Here is a 24,376-nt window from a genome sequence, read left to right as displayed (position 1 = left end):
ACTGTCTCCTCATAATTCTAAACATGGAGTGGTCCCATTCTGGATCCTTGGTTGGACAAAGTTGCTTCACATCCTCCCTACCATTCCAGGGACAAGTGGAATGTACAATACATATGGTTAGGGACTGAGGATTAATGTTCATAACTCCAGACCAGATATGTTTTATTTTCTTTGGTTGATAAGGCATACATGATCACAACTTTCTGAACTTGGGATGTTGTTTTTTGGACTTTTTCATGTTCAGGATATGCTTGTCCACTTCAGTATTACTTACCTTCTCATTGTAATTCCAGTGGCTCAGAATGCATCACTCTGTGGTTATATGTTAGGATCCACTAATATATATATATGTGTGTGTGTTTATGTTGTGGTTCAACTGCCTTAGCCACTAATGTGGGATACAGAGATGATGAACCCTGAATTCCAACCCCTAACTATGTGATTGGGACATGGCCTGTGGTGATGATAACTCGTGAAATTCCACCCGTGGTACAGGAATTAAGTTCTGATTGAAGAATGTCTGGATGTAATGTGATTGTCCCATTTGGGTACTACTTTTGTCTTGGTACATCCTTGATCTATGCAGACACTTTCTGTATGGATAATACCCTCACCTGCCCTTCCACCTTCTCAGTGTTGGATTCTAACTATATGTGTAAGTAGGTGGTAAGTATATTTTGGAAGTTCATATTTTTATAAATTGAAAATATATTTTCAGTAATATTTCTTGCACTCTTTCTATCCACATTAGTTTTAATGACCAAGATTCTGTGTTGGAGACTGAGATTGAGTCTCAAAAAAAGTGATGATAATATCTTAATGAGATGTTTCTACACTGTACTAGAAAAGGGGGAGCATTCATGTATGTGAAGAGAGTAAGGAGATAAATATTTCTAAGGGTAATTGAAAGGGATATAAAAGACTGGAGCAAGTGAGAGAAAATTGGACCAATGCTTTAGATGGGCAAAGGAAGAAATCCTGCTAAGTAATAGCTATAAGTGTGAGAGGCAATATTATTGTAAATACATTTTTAATTTAGGAAAATATTAGCTTCCTACTCCTCCATGTATATGTATTTCACTTAAATTGTTGTTTCAGCTGTCAGCCTACTTCATATAGCCAGTTAAACCAAACTTCTAATGACTTAAGAGTAAATAATACATGTACATCTATGTATTATCATATAGTTTGTTCTCTTTCTAGAGAAAATAAGTGTAACTAATTTACTTTGTTTTAGTAAAAACAAAATTGATAGCTTTACTTATTTTTCTTTTCCTTTCTGTTTTGTATTGGTTATAATATGAAGGTAGAACTTAACACTGTTCTGAATGAAGTGCTACTAGTGTACTATATTTATGTAGTCTTAATGATAATGACTTTACTCTTAAGCAGAAATGTACATTGTGTTTGGCTATTTATATTCCATGCAAGCAAAGTTATATGCTCAATAATACATTTTTCTTATTGTTTTCTGATTGAAGGTTTTGTTTCATACATTAACCCTTAAATGGCGGCCATCATAAATTGATGCTGCTACCTACAACATTCCCACTGTTTAAGGGTTAACACAAAAATAAGCTGTTTTTAAAGTATTTTGTTACTTTTTTGTGTGTGTGGAATGTAGTAGTATAAATAATTTTCATTTTTCAGGAGTTGAATTTGGACTTGGTTAAATTTCCTCGTCCTGTATATATCTATGAGATCCGGATCATTCCTTTAGGTTCTAGAGTTCAAGCTGATTTTCCCGGAGGATATAGACTTGGGTAAGTCTAAAAATGCCATGTATATTAGTTATTATTGTTTTTATTTGCTTTAATAGATGCTGTAGTGTTGAACATGAAAATGTTACTCATGTCATACTTACATCTGAAGTTTACATGGATTCTAGAAGAATTAAGTAATTAATGAAAAATTAATTGTATAGCAATGTAACTACCATTCTTAGTGACTGTAGGTAGTAAATAAATCTAATCATATCCTGCTGTATACTATATGTATATATATTGCAGGACTTACAGGAGTTTAAAATGTTTCCTTTGTTGTTTTTCTTGTTGGGCAGCAGGCAGTTTTGAAATAATAGAGATAATAAGTTTTGTGGAAAGTAATAGAATGTTTGTAGTGTTTATTATAAAAGCTGTAGAATTTAAAAATGAGTGTGTGTATTTATCTGATATATTTACAGCTAAGTTTGTGTTTGTTTATTCATGCCTTTCATTCCTTATAAAAGTATGAATCAGTGTACTCAGGTTTAATGTCTGTGATGTTATATTTTTAGTGTCAGAGAAAACTTTGTACTCTGATTTATTTTTTCCATGAAGATGGATTGGATCTTTGGTCTGATCTAAGTGAAATTTATGTCAGAAGAATGTATGTATATTTTATAGAAACATTTGCTACCATTGTGGTGTCAGAATAAAAATCCATTTAATGCTGTTGTATCTACTAACAAACAAGACTGTTTTTTTTATAGAACAGACATGTTGAACTCACAACATTCTGCAAAACTAAATTTGTTTTTATTCATTTTATTTTAGGATGGGAGAGAGGAGTTAGGTATGATAAACATTTCTGACACTGATTATGTACCTCAGAGTAAAATGTAGAGAAAAATAAAAAAAAACAATTCTGATTTCAAGTTTCAAGCATCAAACCATATCTAACAAAAGTGACATAGTGAGACTTTACAAGACACTAAAAATATTTATTCAGAAGCATTTTAATGACTCTTGAGGGGTGGGGGAAATATACAATAAATCTATGATTTCATTTTTTTTAAATTTTTGTATACAGTTAAGAAGATAATATTACCACTCGATTTGTAGTGTTACATGGAAAGCAAATTTTTACTCCTTTCTGTTTTAAAATAGCTAAATATCAGTCCTTTGTTCAGGTAATCTCTATGCAATACTGTGTAAGGATAACTAATATACATACACGTGCATATGTATTCATGATTTTTTGTTTTATCTCCTTGAACTTATCAAATATGTTTTTTCATAAAAGTAATTCTACTTCAGTATAATTTGTCTTGTTTGACATTACTTTGAAACATTATATTATGCCACTATGATCAGAACATTCTAATTAGTGTATCAGTCTGGTCCAATCCTTATATCTAAGAACATTTTGTGATCATTTATTGTAGGTTTTAACCTGTGATTTATATAAACACATCCAGTGTAAATGTGATTGCAATTATGAATAGATAAGTGTAATAAAAAGATAAATACAAATACAGGAATGTAAGTACGAAACAGCATTTACTAAGTGCAAAAAATTCTATATGTTACACACATACTAAGACAAAAAACAAAGCAAAAATAAAGTGTATTTTTATGATGTAACTTTCCAGATAAAAATTGTACAATAGCAAGTGTTTTTGTGTTTCACTTAGTTTTTCTTTTGTGATCTAGTAATTTTTATATAAATATAAATAACTTTTTTAATTGAAATAAATTCAAGAATCTTTTGATTTTAATGTATTACTAAATTTTGCTACATATTTTTATGGTAAAAACATTAAACCTATTATTACCTATGTGTATTTACAATATCAACAAGTGATCTCCATATATTTTAATTTTTCAAGGGCAACAAATCCTTCGTCATTTCATCTTGAATTTTTTGTGAATGATCTAAGTAAACGAGAAGCATGTACATTTGCAAAAATGGGAAGGTATGTATTTCATAAGTTTGGACTTATTCTAGCCTGAGACTAACTACATATGAAATGAAATAGTGGTTGTTTATCTAGAAACTGACATCTTAACATGAAAATTGCATGATAACATTTCTCACCTGCTTTCTCGATTGTTTGATAATGGAACTTTGTGGCTTTTGGCATGTTAATTCCCAATAAATGTGATGTTTGTCCACATGGCACAAGTTTGTGTTACTATATTACTGTGTAACCTTTTTCTTTCTGTGTTATACTGATATACTGTGCTGTATTGTGTAATAAAAGACTGATGTTTTCAAGATACAAATTTAGTTCATTACATTAATCAGCATTTCCAGAAGAAAAACTGCTGCCTATCAAAGTGACATGTCACTAAATGTTTGAATACTCGCAACACAAAATGTCATCATTAACTGTGTGACTCTTGTACACTCTTAAAGAGATATTTATATATTGCATATATATATATATATAAACACACACATACATGATTAATGATTGGTGAGACATATTGGCCAATAAGATGACATGTTGTGAGAACAAAATGTGTGTTTTAAAGGGTATAATCTAGAGTCAAGCTCATTTGCTCTTGTTAGTGACAGTCAGTGAATGTGTCTAGCTGTTCATCACAGACCCTTTGCTGTCAATCAAACTAACTATCAGCTCTGCTCTCTGTTGGTGAACTAGCTTTCAAAACCATTGCTGATGGGTATTTATGAGTTAATGGGAATGCTGATAATTGATCTTATATGTATTTGTGCATCTATATGTTTACATGTGTGTATGTATATATATATCAATACAGAAATGACTATTTGTGCATTTAAAGTTACATGACTGTTAAAACTGTTAATGTGCATTAATTTATGTAAGACTGGTATGAAAGTTAACAGTAGCTTGTTTAGGTCAGGGCTAGAGGGGGCTCATCTCCGGGGCCCATGGTCTTAATGGGAGCCCATTGATAATTTTATTCTATATACAATTGCATGGGATGTAGGGCACACAAAAATTATTAGCCCCTAGGCCGATATAATCTTATATCTGCCACTGAAAATTAATATTAAATTGTTATTATCTTATTAACTAGAACTGGAATGGTTATGGCTGATAAATGTTAATATAATTAAAAATCACAAATTTGTATTACCAGATCCATATTTTCCATAAATGAAATGATATATTTTTGAATAGGTATTTTAGAGAGAGTAAACTGGGTTTTTATAAATTCTGTTTATCAAAAAAATAAGTCTCTAAAGCTTCATTCTATGTTTCTGTTAATCTCATTTGTGCTTTATAGACATATTGTCTATGAGAATCTAGTCTATTTTAACTAAAACAAGAATGAGGTTGTGATGATTAGAAACCCACACAAGTAAAAATGTATCTTGGGATGACTGGTGTGTGTATTAACACTTATTAATAAAACAGAGAGTGAAGTTTCAACCTTCTTAGGTCATCATTCAGGTTAACAAAGAGAGAGTTTCCTGAGAGACAAGAATGAGGTTGTTAAAAGATAACTAATTATTAATAAATTAAAGAATGAGATATAACACCATGTCACTTTTTCTTATTTCTTATCATTTTATGAGTATATTCTTTACAGTTGTTATCTCCCTTAATAAGTTTATTTTACATTTAGCTTTGAGTACAAGCAGAACATAGACATCCAGTTCCCAATAACCACAAGGGTAAGTTTTTTGTGCAATGATGATTTTATATGTCTTTGTCAACAAAAATCTGTAACATTAAGTAATTTTTCTGATTTATTATGGTACAACATTAATGAATACTTGAAGATGATTTAACTATATGCACAGAACATAGGTGGTGAAATAGAAGCTTGCAGTATATTTGTTATGGCTCTAAAAACCTTGACAGTAAAAAATTCAATTATTTATATCTAAAAATAAATTAAACTGCAACAAGGCCACACATTTCTTTATACCTTACATATTTAACAATTTCATTTTAATATTGTAATATGAAGACAAATGGATCAAATTTGGTTTATACATATTAATATATTAGATCTGTAAGTTGAGAGTATTTTGAATCATATACAGAAATAAATATTTTCCTAAAGCAGCCTTTTCATCTTATGATTATACATGCTAAAAATTTGAAAGTGTTATGACTGCAAAAGGTCTGATTGACAGTACCTTTTATGTTGTTTTTATGAAACTCTTAAAATCAAGTTTGAAGGTATCTGATTTTTTAATGCTATTATTTCTGGCATATAAGGAAAATTGTATATTTAGTTTAAATTAACACTTTTGCAATGGGTTTATGTATTTCATGACAACGTGAATACCATGTAACTGTAAATATACAGATACTATAAATCTGAAAGCACCTAACGTAGCTTCACAAAATGTGACAAACTTTCAATATACTTCACAGTATTTTATGGAAAAAAATTCAGAATTTTTATTAAATATTTATCTGTAAATATATGGAATCAGAATTGATTGCTTCAAATGCAAAGTGATTTTTATGTTAAGATAAAAAGATTTCATCTAAAAATTTGCAGTTTTCTTTGCATAATATCTAAAATTTCCTATATAAATGTAAGTTTCTCCCCTTTGTGATGACGAAAAACCCGCTTGAGGTAAAACTATATCTTAAAACAACTGGTATAGGTATTAACACTTTTATTAAAATAGAGAACAATGTTTGACCTTCTTAGGTCATCTTCAGGTCAACAAAGAGGTTAGCCTGAAGGCTAACCTGAAAAGGATCTAAGAAGATCAAAACTTTGTTCTTTACTTTATTTTAATAAAAGTTTAAATACCCATACCAAATGTCTTCCTCCCCACCCAAATTTACATTTTCTCTGTCACAACATTGTATGGGATCGATTGATTTGATGGACTTTATAACCACCATGTAGAATTAGAAAATAAATCTAAATTACTCTTTTTCTCTCTAGAATTGTTTCAAATTGTAAAAGGAAACCACAATTGTTTACCCTAAATAGCTTAAAGGTACTAATAATATAAATATTTGTACACTTAATTATATTGTTTTATTGGCTAGTAATTCTACCACAAAAGCTGTGAATAACTTGGCCAATGTGCAGCTTACATTACTGGATTGAAGTATGTAATGTACAAGCTGCTTACAAGCATACCTCACAAAGAATTATTTTTTATCTTTTTTTTTCATTTTCTTACTTCATCTATCCTTAAAATATTGTAATTTTTTACATTTTACTTTTGTAATAATAAATAAAGAATACACATGAAAAACAAGAAATACGGTAATTAACTGAGTCTTATTTTTTTGCTGTTGACTCTTGTTAAAACTTGTCTGTTTTTTATACTAATGCTGTTACTACATTAAATTTTTTATTTGTTGAAATAATGCATTAAGAACACAGAGTAATAACATGCAAAAAATCAATGTCTTATGACTACAGTAATTTTTCTAGCTTTCTAACTATTTGGTAAGAGCCTTTAAAAATTCAACTAAGCTCACTGATGTGATTCCCATGAGAATGAATTTGATACTGAACAATGACAGAGACAAACCCTTGTACAGAAAGCAACATAATATAATACTTCATTTGATAGATTAAAATTTTGACTTTCTATTGGTTGCAAATTGTTTAGTGTAAAATCTTAAAAAAGAGAACTGTTGACAATTTGTGAAGGAGCAGATGTGATGAGTTGGTCTGATTCTCTAGTTTATGACTTTGTAGGTCAATCAGAGTGAAGGTTATAAAATTCTTTGAATGAGTTATATGAATATTATAATAAGTAATTCAAGTTAAACTTTGTAGTTCTTGGGGCTGTTGGTAAATAAAGTAGATAAGAGGGAAGACCTAGGGAGTAAATGTCATAATTTGTATACTGAGAAAGATTGAGGATATAAAAATAATAAAACTCCATTAATATTGACATTTCATTTATTAAATATGTTTTGATAATAGGTTTATTTGCATCTATTGATAGTAAATAATTGATAGTTTAATTAAATTTTGAATACAGAAGGTTTCATAACTATGGTCAAGATTAAAATTCCAACTTTGCTAAAAAAACTCACTTCCTTATTCTTAAAATAATGATTTTTAAGTTTTATATAGGTATTTTTATAGGTAACTAGAATTTTTGTAAGTATATATATGACCTAGCAAAAGTTTTTTGTTTGTGATAAAAGGTTTTTATTATATTAATTGCATTCATGATGTTAGGAAAAATGCAGGCTAAAAATAATCAATTTAAGACAAAAAATTTTATAACCCAAGTACTTTTGGAAAGTAGTCAATTTTTTTCATCAAGGGCAAACTGGTATTGTAAGAAAATGTTTATTAAGTTTTATGTATAAAAGTATAATACTGCATTTATATGTATTTGTTCTTTGCTTTCTAAAAGATTCCTACTGATGGTTTGGTACTACATGGCTGGTATCGGACAATCACATTAGCTGTTTATGGAGTTCTTACAAAAGTAACAAAAGAAAGATCTTCACCACCACCACCCCCTCCACAGCAAGTTGTGACCCATCCACAGGCTATAGGTAAGAGAACAGTACAGAACATGTATATTTTGTGAAAAACATAAACAGTAGTTCCAATATAGTCTTATTTCCATTCATACAAAGCTATCTTGATATTTTCCCAAAAAATTTTATTGCTCAATGTACTAGTCTATATACCTCACAAATTCTGTGCCACTTTTGAACATGTATTTAGTATGAGACCACCCTCCACATATAATATCATACCATTTATATTGGTGCATTTAGCTCCATCTGACTCACTCCTTACTTTTCTTGATTTGCACAGGATTATATAGATGTATGTTTTTTCACTTGTGACTGACATTTATGAATGCATTTTGTTGACATTTCAATACCTTTTCAACAGTTTTGTTTTACTATGTTCCTATTCAGTTGTTTGAAACTTATTTTACATTTGATCATTTCTGTTGAATTATACTATTACTTACAATGACTTTGTGTTCCAGTGATGGTATACTGTGCTTCAGTTATGACTACCCTGGCATTGGGTTTGATTTTATTTGTTGAGGAGGTACAGGCCTTAATTTCCAAATAGCTAGATTCACACCTTTAGCCAACAATTTTTTCTCATTTTCAACATGACAATGTTTTTGTGGAAGAATACAATCAAGGAAAATAAAATTGGATTCATTTATTTTGGTCTGTCACACTCTTCACTTCTATAGGATATCTCATTTTCCACACACTTTTTTATGACTGTTAAATCAGGTATGTGGTGTATAAAATGCTTCCTTTTCTTCCTAGATTGCAGATATCACTGATGAAATATTTATGCTGTTAATGTTACCAGAATTCTCATTATTTCCTCTTCATCTCAGACGTATGCTGCTGCACTTCGTTCCTCTACTGCAGTGGGAGTGCAGACAGATCTCTGTGCCTCCAAAAGAATCATTCTCAAACCAAATGAAAAGTCTTTTGACCTCCTTGGTTAAAAAGTTGATGAATCAAAGTCAACACTCATCTCTGTCCCTAACATACATTCCACCAAACCCCAAGATCCACTTCCTTTGGTTCCGGGTATGGGCATTTCATTTGGTTCATCTTCTTCTCCCACCCCAAGATGCAAAACGATCATTTGTTCACATCCTCAGTTGATGGAATCCTCTTCTAACAACAAAGACCTGTCCAGTCAACCCAGGACAGGATCCATGGAGGTAAACAGACCTCTCTCAAATAAAGACAATAAAGAAAAAAGATGTGGTTGTAAACAGAAGAGCTCTCCACCCAATTTGCCTACACATAAATAAAAATGGCCACCTTGATACAATGGAACTGTCTAAGGTTCACATTTTAATCTGGATGACATGAAATCACTGATTGCTTCCTACCATCCTGTATGTCTTTTCTTACAGGATATATTTCTGAACCCTGATGATACAGTCACCTTTTGGCAGTTTTCTCTGTACAGAAATGACAGGCTGTGTGATGGACTAGTACATGGAGGGGTGGCACTGTTGGTTTATCAGCAGGTGCCCACTCTGTCTTTGTCACTCAACACACCCTTGGAGGCTGTAGCCATCCGTGTTTCCTTGGGTCATACCGTCACTGTTTATTCTCTCTACCTGTCACCTGGAGAGACATATGATCTATCAGACCTTGATGCTCTCATTGAACAGTTGCCATCTCCCTTTCTAATCCTGGGGGACTTTAATGGAGATCATCCCCTCTGGGGAAGAGCTGTTATTGATGGGAGGGGTTGCTCTGTAGAGCGTATGCTCTCTGATCACAACCTTTCTCTTTTCAATGCTTGTTCTTCCACTTATTTTCACGCACCTAGTCAGTCCTCTATTGATCTCTCGGTTTGCTCCCCTTCATTATTCTCCCATTTTTCATGGAGGGTTGACAATAATCCACTAGGCAGTGATCATTTTCCTATACTTTTGAGAGAGATTGGCCGTGGTTGATGCCACCCGACCCACGTGCCCTGGTGGAAGCTGGATCAAGCAAGTTGGCCCTCCTTCACTGCTCTCGCAGAACTTGATCCTGCCATCATCTGCAAGACATCAATAGATTACTGTGGCAGCAGTAACTGACTGTATTATACAAGCAGCTGTTCAATGTATTCCAAAAACCTTGACACATTTTCCAAAATATCCTTGTCTGTGGTGGAATCCTGTCTGCCACATGGCACAGAAGGCTCAAAAGCTGGCCTGAGGTACTCTTCATAGGTATCCCACATTCTCGCACCTCATCACTTTCCAGCAATCCCATGCTCATGCTCGGTGGGCAAGATGTCAAAGCCAGAAGGACTTTTGGATTAAGTTCACAATCAGCATATTTTCTACCACCAGTTCCAAAGTAATATGGGACAAGATTCGATAGGTCAGTGGGCAATATAATTCTGTCCCCCTCTCAATCTTGTTCTCTGATGGCAAGGAAGTAGCTGATACCCAGAGCATTGCTGATACTCCAGGTGAAAGTTTTTGCCAGGTATCTAGCACTTCTGCTCTATCCTCCACCTTCTTAGCCATCAAGACTTGGATAGAGCGATCACCTCTTTCCTTTCTGGCTGATTGGCTCTATGACTATAATTGTCCCTTTACACTGGTGGAAACTGGCCCATCATTGGTCTGGCAGTACATCGGTCGGGCCTCATGATGTACACTATGAAATGCTGCACCATCTATCTCCTGCTTCTTTTGTTATTTTTCTGGTTGTTTTTAATCAGATCTGCTAGGAGAATGTTTTTCCTGATGCCTGGTGCCAGGTTGTTGTCTTACCTTTCTCTATCCTGGGAGGGATTCCAAGATTCCTTCAAACAACCATCCAAGTGCTTTGATAAGCTGTCTCTGTAAGACCTTAGATGGTTAATGCTCATCTTGTTTGGTTCCTTGAATCAAACAACCTCCTCTTGCCCAGTGAAGGTTCCGATGACAGCCCTCTACCATGGCCCATCTGATTTGACTTAACATCAGTCAGAGAAGCTTTGCTCTAGCAACAACATCTTGTATCAATATTCTTTGACATTGAGAAGGCTTATGACACAACATGGAGGTATGGCATTTTGTGAGACCTCCATATATATGGGTTACATGGCCATTTATCCATTATTATTAAACAATGGACAGATGATTCCAACTTCATGTCAGTTCGATACTTTCCCGTTATTTTCTACAGGAACTTGGTGTCCCACAGGGCTGTGTTTTAAGTGTCACACTTTTCAGTATAAAGATTAATGCCATCACTGAACAACTTCGTCTTACTGTTGCAAACAGGCTTTATGTCGATGACTTTCACATCTCGAGTCACTCATCGAACGTGAAGTATATTGAGCAACAGCTACAGACTGCCCTCAATCATTTACTGAAGTGGACCATAGCAAATGGTTTCAACTTCTCTCTCTCTCTAAAATCATTTGCATGCATTTTTGCTGCCAACAGGGTATTCACCCTAATCCTAAACTCTGTATCGGTGAAGTTGTGCTACCTGTGGTCCCTGAGACAAAGTTCTTGGGGCTTATCTTTGACTGTAAATTGATCTTTATACCACACATCAAGAAGCTACGGGTCACATGTACAAGAGCAATGAACATCCTCTGTGTTCTCTCTTTCACCACTTGGGGAGCGGATCAATGTTCTATACTAAAGATATATTGTGCTCTTATTTGATTGAAACTAGACTATGGATCACTGGTCTATGGCTTTGCCAGGACCTTGGCCTTAAGGATGCTGGACCCTGTTTATCATCATGGACTTCAGCTCTGCACCAGGACTTTCCACACTTCTCCAGTTCAGAGCTTCTACATAGAGTCTTATGAACCTCCTTTGCACCTCTGCCATTTGCAGCTGTCTTTTCTGTATGCTTTGAAACTTTGTTCCTTACCAAAACATCTAATGTGGGATTGTGTTTTCCTTTTTCAAAACAGGCGATCACTTTTGAATCATTTTGGCCTACGTATCCAGGTGCAGTTGGATGAATTGGGTCTGTTTTTGGATAACATTGCTGTATCTACTGGTCAGCCCACCCCATCATGACTTCTTACAGTCCCGAAATGTGACCTATCTTTAAGTCACCTGAGAAAAGCAGACACTTCCAACTGGAGATACTGTCTGTTATTTGCTGAACATCTTTAAAACCATCTTTCCATTTCCATTTATACAGATGGTTTGAAATCAGATGACTGTGTGGGCTCTGCCATGGTTTGTTGTGATTCTGTGGTTGCACACAGAATCCCCTCTGCAGTTTCTGTGTTCAATGCTGATCTATATGCCATTTCTCTTGCCCTGGATCACAGAGAAGCTAAGCAGTACTCAAATTGTGAAATAACGTCAGTTGGAGCAGGACAGCCTATGTGAGATTTGTCTTGTAATCCTGGGGTCAAGGTGACCCCAACCCCCATTTCCACTGTTGATTACAGTACAAGCCACTCTATATGTTAATTTTGATTGTAGGAGGTTTCCATCCCTGCTTCTAAGGTCCTGCTTTCAAAGACTTGATCTGCCTCATAATACTGACAACAGAACTTACATACCCTGTTTTTATGGTTGAGAACATTTTTCACATCTTTCTTGTAATTTTCGGTGCAGGGTGTGTCTTCACAGCAGTATATGGTTGAGTGAGTTAGGATTTTCTGCTATTAGTACTGGTTATGGGTATCACCCTGTTCTTACAATTGAGTTGAAACAAAAACACAACCGTGTAATGTCAGATTCAATTTGTTTAACTTCTTGTTCCTATAGTGGTTTTAGAAGTTTTTTCAGTTTCAGCCAAATGCTCACTTCCTCTTCATAATTTTGATTGCTTGATGTATGACATTTTGTTTACTTCTGGTTGAAGTTTGTGGTATATACATATATCACATGGTTCACATACCACAGCCACTATGTTTATGTTACTCTAATTTGGTTTTTATCTGGGTGATTCTTAGATCCCTAATGCCAGTGATGGGTTGTGGAGCCTGGTCTGTTCATCTGAGGTTGAGTAGATATCTGGTCATGGCAAGATGTTTTTTTTTGCATTTTGGAAAACCGTCCTTTGACTTGCTGTTTTTATTCATGTGAGTTTCGAATAAGCTTTCAATTTTCATTTCATAGAGTGGCCCTTTACCTACGGGAGTTGGTTGTTTTCCAGTAAGCTTTGTGTGATGGAGGATGATTCAAACTCTCAAGAAAATGAATATGATATGGCAGAGAAAAAGAAAGTACACAAGCTTAGTTCATTCTTAGAGGTGCAATCCATATCATGTTCATTTTCTTCTCATGGGTTAAAGAGCATACCTGTTTCAGAAGCAGTATGTTGCCCCATATGCCCAATTTAGTTTTGTCTCTGAGCCCACCAATTATTTATAAGTAGTCACTTTCAACTTGGTTTCACTGTTATATGCCTACACTAGTCTTTCAACGTTCTCTGTGTAGGATTTTAGCTTTGTGTAAGACAGTATCAGAAGTTAACATCTACTTACACTGAAAATGTATTTCCAATTCTCTTCCCCACTGCCGGTGTTAATCATTTTAGTTTTTGACAATTCTCAAAATAGATGGTGCAATACTATTGGTGGGGATTGGTCACATGCTATATACATGCTCAAAAATGGTGCAAAATTTGTGTGGTACATAGACTGGTGTGGTGAGTATTAAACATTTTAAATAATAATTAGGGGGTAGAAAGAAGACTGAGAATGCTTTGTGTGAGTGATATAAGTACCTATTGGAATTCCATTTTCAGTGTAAGAAAATGTTAACTTTCTTGCATTGTGTTTTTTAGAAAAAGACATGAAACAAATTGCAATTCTTAAAGTATTATTGAAATTTATTTAATTGGATTTGAAAATGGAAATTGAATGCTTAGTAATAAGCTATTACATTCAGCAAGTTGTAAAATACTACTGTCTTTAACCTCTTTGGTATTATTTCATGACAAAAAAAACTAAAGTTAAATGGTAAATGGACTTTAAATTTCTTTATACATTCAGTGAAAGAACTGACAGTTACAAATATTATTTGATTTTGGTCATGTACTGTATGTTTGTAATAAATACAAGGTCTATATAAAAAATGTATTTTCTCAAATTTGGCCAGATTAGAAAGTGAAGGAAGCAACAGTTATAAAAACTGCATTAACTTTGATCCTGTATCTATGTAATAACTGTGTAATGTATGGTGTCGGATTATATGAACCTTTTTTTTATATATTTACAGTGTTGACAATTTATTGGCATAAAATGAATGTACTTCCTTACAATGATAAAGGTTAAAGATATGTAAAACTTAAAATGAGACCATTAAAATATACAAGGTCTGAAATGAAACATCTAAATGAAGTATTTGAAATTATTTTATGTATAGGCATATTTTGTATTTGAGCTTGAAGACTTTAAAGTTGTATTGATATTTTCAAATTAGTGAAATACATTCACTTGTTGTGAAATATATATTTGGTAGCTATTAAATAAAATTGTTTTTTGAAAATTCTGACATTTCCTTTCTAATATTTCAGCAAACAAAACTGTTGACACTTATGAGCCTCAACGTTCAGAACCAATAGTTACATCTGTTACCTGGGAACAACCAGTTTCTCACCAAGAAGTGTTACCAGAACAACCACCTCCTCAGCCTACTAGGGAACCTCCCTTGTATGGTGAACCTCCTCCTCCTCCTTCGATTTGTCCTGTAGAACAGCCTATGACAATAAAATACAGTGAACCAGTTGCTACATCTTTCGCTGAACATCATACAGTAGCATCAACAGCAGTCCCTCCTGCAGCTCCAGTTCCACCTCCAGCTTCCACTTACAATCATTATGATACTGCAAGTTACACAAAAGCTTGGCCAGCTCAAGAACACTCATTTCAGCCTCCAGAAACTTACCAAGCAGAGACTTATGCAAATCCCACTTCCACCTGGGAAACTCAGCATCCGAACATGCATGATATTCAACATGAGCACCCCCTGTACAATCAGCCTGTAGAACATGAACATAGGCCACCTGTTACAGAACTAGAATGGGAAAAGGATTCTCGTATACATGAATACAGAGAAAGTGAAGGGAGTCATCGATTTGAAAAAGAATTAAAACGAAGAGATAAAGATCACAGAGAAAGAGGCAGTAGCTGGGAGAGACACTCTCCAGATGTTACAGACAGGTATAGTAGAGACAGAGACCGTGATAGAGGTAGAGAATCCAGTAGCCGTGATCGTCATCGTGACCGAGATAGGGATAGAGAAAGGGGAAAAGAACGCAGTAAAGAAAGAGGAAGAGATCGTGACAGAGGTAGAGACTCTAGGCGTGATAGAAGATCAAGTTCTAGGTCAAGGGATTCTAGTCGTGAAAGTCGTGGATCTCAGCATAGACCAGAAAGTAGGCGTCCTTCTTCTCCTCCGCCTTCCCCTTCCAGGCACCCTCGGCCTCGTACTCCTGATGCTGCTTTCCCTGGAGAACCAGAGAAATTGAGTAGTGGGCCTAGAACTCCAAAAGATGATAATGAACCTTCTGCGCAATCATCAGAACAAGTTGCACCTGCATCTAATACAGAAGGGGAGGCTTTTGAAGTTCTTACACCTGAACAGTCCCCTCCAGAACACATTTATAATCTATCTGAGGGGGAACTTCAAGAGGGAGAACCTGTTGAAGATGATGATGGGTATGAAGAAATTGTTAGTGAAGAAGAATACATGTCAGATGGTGAAGAAAGGGCATTAGATATGGTGAGATTTCTCAGTTACTATAAGACATTAGTTGGAATATTTATGTTTAGTTTCAGGTATTCCAAACATTATATCTTGATGTGGCAAGAATAGTGTTGTGTTAAAACTTAGTAGTGCTGTGGCTACCTAATGTTATTTTAGTGGATATAAATGCTGCAGTGATGTATTTGATCTTCAAATGGGTGTTTAATATTCTAGTGTTGCTTAATACTGTTTTACAAATGATCAGTCTAAAATATATATGTTATTAATGTTAATCCTTTCCTTGCATTGTTCAGTGCTTACCTTAAAATGTTCAATCAATTTATGTGCAATCTATATTATGGTACTTAGTAGTATTTAATATTTAATCACAAACATGTGATTGTTTATGTTTATGTACTAAATTCTATTTATCATTTGAAGATAGGACATACAAAAGTATATCCATTATGTAATTTGAATGCATGAAGTTTATTTTTTTGTAAACCATTTTTAACTCTGTTTAGTATCAGAATAGGCTATTCTCACTAAGAAAAACCTACATTTGAATATCATTTATTCTTCTTCTTAAACATGCTAAAATGTAACATTTTCTGGTTTTATAAAGTTTCTTGAGCTGTTTGGTAATAAAGAAATAGCATCATTACATCCAAGCCTAAGGGCTCTTACCAGTGTTGTTTGAACCATGTTACTGTTGTGTGAAGAAGGTAGCTTTTATTGGTTGTTGTCATGACTGCTATTATATCGTACTTGTTTTTTACATTTCTTGCTGTCAACATTTTAAGTACACTTTATTTAGTTCTTGGTATTAATAGATTCATCTAATTTACTGAAATGAATTAAATACAATTTTATATTGATTATCTTAATTAAGTATTTTCATTTAAGCAAGTTGTTTTAAACATAATTATGAGAGATTTATTCTTATAGTGAAAGCATAGTAAAGATCTCTATTACCTTGAGAGGAAATTAATCTGAAATACTTTTTGGTTTAAAATATTACATTACAATATTTTTTTTTAGAATTAAGATGCTGCTTTATTGTATTATAACCATTTTTATATGAAATTAAAATGCTTGTTTTTTATGAGTGAAAATGAATTTGTTTAAGGACTTCTGACAGGTATATTTCAAATATCAGTAGATAGGCTAGGATAGATATATCAATGTTTCTCAACCCATGGTTTGGGAAACAAAATTGAGTCATCAGATTGTGTCAAAGGGTCACAAATGAACTTTAAAAAATAGATTATATATATATATATATATGTTTAATAAGAAAGTAGGAAAATTAAATTATAATTAAATTCTGAAGACTTAAAGCACAAGTTACTGTTGTATATGTTAAAATGAAATCTCAGTATTGTATTGTTTAAAAGTGTATTAAAGAACATCAGAGAATTTTGTTCCAGCTGTTAGTTTAGATGGGACAATAGTATTGTTTGATGAATTTCAGTATCAAATCAGTTAAAAAATATATAAATATATACCCAGAAATAAAGGCAGAAATGTAAGATATGTTTGAAGTTAGAATGAGTTGTAGAAGTGTTTGAAGAAAGTTTTCTTTTTATAATTGTATGTGGAAAAAGTTGCCACAAAACCCCAAATATCTAATATTTGAAAGTTGTTAAGCATTTCAACATTGCTAAGAATTATACAAATAAACAAAATGGAAAGACAGGATGACAGTCTCCAGTGGCATGTGTCCAACTGTTGGTGGTCTTTGGGTTGCTGGAAAGATCTGCTGTTAAAATTAAATTTTGTAAAATAATTTCACTCATTTCACATTTTAAGGAGGCAAGTTATTGTTTATGTAATATATTGTTTATTACCTAGCTCTAAAATATGTGGTAGATATTATATGTTCTGCCATTCAGTTAGAATGGTATAATTTAAAATTTTAGACTGTAAGTTAGCATTATTAGCCATAAGTGGACTTTTTATGTACAACTTGGCTCTCTGCTGGTTTGAAGTTGTAGTACACAGTTGTAAAATTAATCTGCTAGACCTAATGCTTTTTCTGTCTCTCTCTCTCTATATATATATATGTAAGCCTAAACAGCACTTCATTTTGCAAACTTGTGAGAAGATGTCTGTTTATACTTTGTACCCAGATTTTTTTCTGATACAATACATGCATGTACAAGTTGTGTGTATTTTATGGAATAAGCTAATTCATATTGGTAATAAGCCTAATAAGGCTTAAGTAAAGTAACTTTAATCCAAAATTATTTTGGAGAATAAGAAAACAGATTTTGTAAATTGTGTTAATTTTTTTTTACACCAATTACAATTAGGTGGATATTGACTATGACCTTGGTGATGACACTTGGAATTACATGGCCAGTTTCAATCCATATCAATGTGAATTCACTCCATTACAGGTAAACTCTGATTTCATTAAACAAAACAATGTATTGAATGATGTCTTTAGAGCAGGAAGGAATGTGTGATAGTTAAGGTTGTAGCTTACTTACCACTAGTAATTTTATTAGATTTTTATTTTAGATTATTATTTGTAATAATGTATGAACTGTTATTTGGAAAAGGTATTGTACCTTTAACACCCCACCCCTCTCAAAGGGCAAGAATTGGCATTAAGATCTTCCCCTTTTATATCACCCATTTTATGAACAAGTACATCAGTTAGTTAACTGTAAAGTTCAAAATTATAACATTGCTTTAAACTGATCAGAATTAAGGTTTCTAAAATGTATCTGAGACCCATCTCCACACCCCTATTGATTTAAGCATAATTTTATTTAGAGCACTGTACTTCTCTTTTCGTGGTGAAATACAAATTAATGGTTTGATGAAATTTCAGTCACACAAGTTAAGAATTAATGTTGCATCATCTTGTAACTAAAAAAAAATATTTCCCATTAGTCTTTCTTTCATTTCTGATAGTTAAATGTAAAAGCGTATATCTGCTCTACATTTTGTGCTAACAATCTTTCACAATCTCACACTCTGTATAAAGCATTTATGTACTGTCATTTTATAAACTTTTAAAATACTGCAGCATGGTATGGTCAGTTGGTTAGGTGCTTGATTTGCAATCTGAAAGTCATGGGTTTGAATCCTTGTCCCACCACATGTTTGCTATTTATTGGTAAAATAGTAGCTCAAGAGTTGGCAATGAGCGTTGATTACTGGTGCCATTTCTGTAGTCTTTTACTGCTAAATTAGGGACAGCTAGCTAGTCCTCATATAGATTTGCATCAAATTCAAAACATACAACATTCCATGATTTGAGCAACCTTCTTAAAATGCTGGAAGTATTTATCAACTTCATTATTATTTAATGATGGTCCTTTAATATATTGGTTGCAATCAAACTTGTCATTTATTTTCGTGGTCAATTGGGATTGAGCCTAATTTCCATTTTTTTTTTTTCAGCCTAATTTGTTTCTCATCTTCAGTAATGCTTGTTTGGGCTTCAGGTTTTTACTTTTTCTTTCAGATTTGATATGAGCCTGTTAGGCTTCAAAATGTTTACTTTCTCCTTTCACTTTGATATGAGCTTATTTGGTCTCTTTTTTTGGCTTTTGTATGACCTTGTTCTTTCTTGGCTCAATTTGATTGAGTTTTAGTCGAATTTCTAATTTATCTTTATCACTTAACTCTGATTGTCAAGTAGAGACACTAAAGTATTCTTCTAGTGCTTCCTTAGAGAAATAATATATCATCATTGACTAGTAAACCAACAATACATTTTTAGTTCATTTTTTTCTTATTGATTTCTTATCTTTTAATTTTAAACTTTTGACAGTTTTGAGCACTTCACTTTTGTTACATTTTTCTAGTTGTTCAAAGGAGGGTGATTCGAGAAAACTTTGATAATCAAATTGCTGATTCAAATGTCAGACATTAACCATCAATTTATTATATTATGTATTACAATTTCAGATAGCCTGAAACTGAGTTAAATTGTCTTTTAGATTAAAAGTTAAATAAGTGTCAGTAAGTATCCAGTTTCTGTATTTCTATTTGCTGACAAGATTGATACACACAGTTTTCTCTCTTAATACAAATATATTTTAATATAGGAACAATAATACAGTTTATAACAACAGTTATTATAAATAGGTGATACAAATAATGATTTGCATACAAAGGGTTTACAAACTTAAGTAATAATATTAAGTCTTATTATTGATCTGAAACTGCCTTAATATCTTATTGAGGGTTCACTATGAGTGAATTAATTTCAAGTTAACATTGACTCAATTCACTTAACAAGGGAGCTAGCTAGCTCTGTATTCTTCACTGGTCTCGTGCTGCTTTTTCAGTGCCTGAAGTTATGTAATGTTTTTGTAAAAATATTAATGTCTGATGTCAATTTGCTGAAGTTGAATGTTTTGTAATATTTGAAATCTATAAACATTCCTAATCAAATATCTGTAGCTTATCAATTAATAAGTGTTAATCACAATTACAGCTTCTGAGGATTATAGTATACCAATTGTAGCAAAAAACAATATGTAGTTTCTTGGAATGACATTTTGTAAATGTTAGGCAAAGTTCTCAAATTTTAATTGGCACTAATACTGATAATATGCTAGTGCTTTAATGAAACATGTATTGTTGATTCTTACTTTCCTGAATCTTCTACATACTTAGTGAGTAGGCAGACATTTTGCAATACACACTTAACAGTATAAATTACATGCATTTCTAAATATATATTTAAGTAAAACAAACATTGAAAATAAAAATAAATATATAATAGTAAATTTATTACAATGTATCTCAGAATTTGTATTGTCATTTTCTCTGTTAGATAAAAAGAAAGTACAAAAAATTGTTACTTTTTTGTGTTTCTTGTGGAATGATGAGGGGAGCAAATAGGTCGTTATGTGTGGGACAAGCAGAATTTTTTAGTATGTTTTTCTTTGTACTGGGAGTTTCTTAAAACTACTCCTAATTAGAAGAACTGGTTTCATTTATGTATCTTTTGTTGTTTTGTTTATAAATATTTTCTGATATAATACATTGTATTTATTTGTTCAGAAATTACTGCTATAATATTGTCACTGAAAGTGAATTTTAAGGCTTATAGTAGAAGTGAAGTAACAGAAACAGCAGAAGAAAGTTGGCAGTGGAATCCAAAATAATGGAGCATGTGTTAATGATGCAGGAAATGTAATGGTAGTGACAAAATAATGCTATTGCATTTTCACGGTGTTGTAGACAAAGTACTGTTATATATTGTTTTCCATAACATATATCCCATTTTACATAATAGATTAAGTTATTGAAAGTTTTCAATAAGCAAGAAATAACATTAAATTATTTTTTTCTCAATAAACCTTATGCTACTTAGAATCATTTCACATTTTTCTTAGAACAAGCTTAAAAACATTCTTCACAAAATTTGATAGACATTTATTCCAGATTCAAGTATTTTGTATGTAAAAAATCAGATTTTTTAATGAAATGTTTTTACAAAGAATTTGTTTGTGAAAATAAAATTTGTTTTGTTACTAGTCTGAGTGCAAAGTGATTGCATGTTATGATTAAAAACAATTCTTCATCCCAAAAATCTTTATTATTTGTGTAATCTCTAAAACCTCCTAAATACATTTCAAATGTTTGTTTTCAGTAAGACTTTATATTTTGTTATCAATTATACTTTAACTATGTGGGGTCTGTTACTCAACTAACCTCACAACTATCAAAAAAATATTAGAAAATAAATATAAGTTATGCTTTTCTCGTTCTAGAGTGGCTACATATTATAGCATGAAAATACAAATGTTTAGTCTAAGCTTAAGTTTCATAATGCTATACATGAACATGTACATGTATATTTATTATTTTTTATTGTATTGACTTTCTAGTCATGTCTAGCTAACATTACATTACCTGCCTTGATGTGGTGCATATGCAGTCATGTTACCTATCCGGTAATATAAAACTGACATTTAGTTTTCCCTGTCTTGGCTGTTCTTTAGTGGACTAATATTTTGTAATATGCAGCCACATTTCAATTATTTTACATTATATATATGTACATAGATTATTACTATCAGGTCATCCCATAAGTATTGTCAGAAAGTTTAATATAGAAAGTGCATCATAATTTCTTTCTATGTAGAAGGTTTTAATGACTAAAATATGTAGTAGGACATGTATAAAATGTTCTGACAAATAAAATAAACTAAGCCAATTAATCAGATCATTAATCAAATAAACCCTTATGAAGATGGATGTGTCTGAGGAGTACTTTAAGCATATAATGCTTTATGAGTTTGAAAAAGGCAATAGTGCAGCAGAAACTACACAAAACATTCAAGATGTTTATGGTGCAGAGTCTCTCAGTGAAAGAAAATGTCAAAAGTGGTTTCAGAAGTCCAGATCAGGTGGCTACAGCTTAAGTGATGTGCCACATTCAGGTAATCCTGTTGAGTTTAATGATGACTTGCTGCTGGGTACACTCGATGAAGATTGTGCTGTAACAGTTGAATAACTAACACAGAAGCTTAATTCAACCCATTCAATGGTTCACTGTCATCTGCAACAACTTGGAGAGGTGTCAAAACTTGGAAAATGGGTCCCCTATGATTTGACAGAAGCCAACCTTAGAGTGGACATTTGCACTTCTCTGCACTCTGGTGAAGGTAACTCACCTTTTTTGGATGGGTTAGTGACTGGAGATGAAAAAGGGGTATTTTATAAAAATGTTAAGTGCAGCAGACAATGGCTCAGTGCAGGTAAATTAGCTAAAGCAGAGCCCAAATTGGAACTCCACCCTAGGAAGGTCTTGCTAAGCACTTGGTGGGATATTATTGGTATGATCCACTTTGAGTTGCTGCCACTCAATGTAATGATTACATCAGACTTCTGTTGTCAACAGTTAGAGCATTTGAATATTGCACTGAAACTAAAGAGGTCTGTTTTTATCAGTTTTAAAGGTGTTGTGTTACATCAGGATAATGCAAGGCCCCATACAACAAGGATTACATCTGCAACAATTGAAGAGCTGGACTGGGAGAAACTTCCACATACTCCTTAATCTCTAGACCTTGGTCCATTTTATTATCATTTGTTCTGAAGTTTGTAGAACTATCTTGATGGAAAAGAGCTTGGAACACACGAAATTGTCAAAACAACTCTCTCTACATTCTTTTCCTCCAAACCCCAGGAATTTTATAGAAGTGGCATTCAGAAGTTTGTGAATCATTGGCAGGAAGTAATTAATAACAATGGAACATACATTATTGATTAAATAACATTAAAAGCATTTTAAATCCTTTCTCTTTTTCTGAATTATAATTATTTCTCTTAAAATATGTAACAATAAATCAAGAAGTAAAGCAAACATCTCTTCTCACTATGACCTTTGTACTCGGTTGCTGCTGGACATAGATTGCTAAGCCTTTTAAAATTTCACACAAAATTTTTTAAGGTTTTATATATACACACATACACTTGAATAACCAAAAATTCATAAATAACTGTATTTATACCATAGAATTTCACTATAAATTATTAAGCTTAGTAAGTAAGATGTATTTAGATTTTTAAAAATATGAAACTTTGAGCAGACTAAAGACACAACCTATCTCATTGAAATCCTGGATTGAAAGAATGTGGTAGCCCTGTTAAAAATTAAAATGGAAGAGAAGGCCACTCTGGGAACATTCTAAGCTGTTGATTAGTTATTCACATGTCACATATTGAAGGAAGTGTATGTGAGGGACCATTTCTAAAAATGGAAAGAGATGAATAGGGCTACTGTGTTTGATTCAGTACATAAGCCATATCTTAACAAAATAAAAAAGATATGAGATTCATATTTTATATTCTAGCTTGATAATATTATTAATTTGCATTCCTAATTTGTATGAAACTATAGATTTTGTATTTTGACATCACAAACACTTAATTTTAACTGGTGCTGTATTCAGAATACTACGTGACTTACTAAAATATATATTTAAATATGTTCTTTTGATATTTACTTTTAAATTAAGAAATTAACTTGTATATAGTATTAAAGTTTGAATAATAATCTACAATTTGGTTCCAAACACATTGACATAAATTCATAAAATAGTAGATCAATAAAATTTTGAATGAAAGTCATAACATGAAATAATATGGCCTTTGCCTGTAACCCATTGCAAATGTGTTGGTATTATAAAGCGTGTTTTATCTCACATTATATGTTGTAGATGCACCATTGCAATTGAATATATTGCTCTCATATGGCTAGCTTAATAATTTGCAAACTTGTATGAGAAAAAAGTTCCAGCCATATTACAAGTACATCATCTTATTACATCATCAAACATGAATGTACAGAAATTTACTTTTTTGCAGTTTCTTGATTATATTCACTTTTAAACTTCATGAGTAAGAGTTTTATTAACTGAAATGATAAAAACCCTTTAACCCAATTCCTTTTGAAAGGTGGACATTCCTTCAAGGGCAGACTAGGAATGGTGGTGTAATCGAATGAGTGATATATAAAGGTAGTTTAATGATGTTTTAAAGATCATGCAGTCTTCCAGAAAATATTTGGTGTATTTTTTTCATGTATTAT

At 32.6% G+C, this 24,376-nt stretch overlaps 1 protein-coding gene across 2 annotated transcripts in view; it reads left to right on the top strand.

Annotated features, from left to right (window-relative positions):
- vir (VIR_N domain-containing protein) overlaps nucleotides 1-24,376 on the top strand; it is a 104,733-nt gene that overhangs the window by 6,000 nt on the left and 74,357 nt on the right. For both annotated transcript variants that reach the window (XM_076514376.1, XM_076514375.1), the window contains exons 2-7: nucleotides 1,651-1,763; nucleotides 3,590-3,676; nucleotides 5,319-5,367; nucleotides 8,053-8,197; nucleotides 14,636-15,843; nucleotides 18,123-18,209. In XM_076514376.1, coding sequence (XP_076370491.1) covers nucleotides 1,651-1,763; nucleotides 3,590-3,676; nucleotides 5,319-5,367; nucleotides 8,053-8,197; nucleotides 14,636-15,843; nucleotides 18,123-18,209 — 1,689 coding nt within the window. The remainder of the gene's footprint in view (nucleotides 1-1,650; nucleotides 1,764-3,589; nucleotides 3,677-5,318; nucleotides 5,368-8,052; nucleotides 8,198-14,635; nucleotides 15,844-18,122; nucleotides 18,210-24,376) is intronic.

This window comes from Tachypleus tridentatus, chromosome 7 (assembly GCF_004210375.1).
Source record: "Tachypleus tridentatus isolate NWPU-2018 chromosome 7, ASM421037v1, whole genome shotgun sequence".
Lineage (NCBI taxonomy): Eukaryota > Metazoa > Arthropoda > Merostomata > Xiphosura > Limulidae > Tachypleus > Tachypleus tridentatus.
The sequence above is the reverse complement of the archived record's forward strand: the minus strand, read 5'-3'. Positions and strand labels throughout refer to the sequence as shown.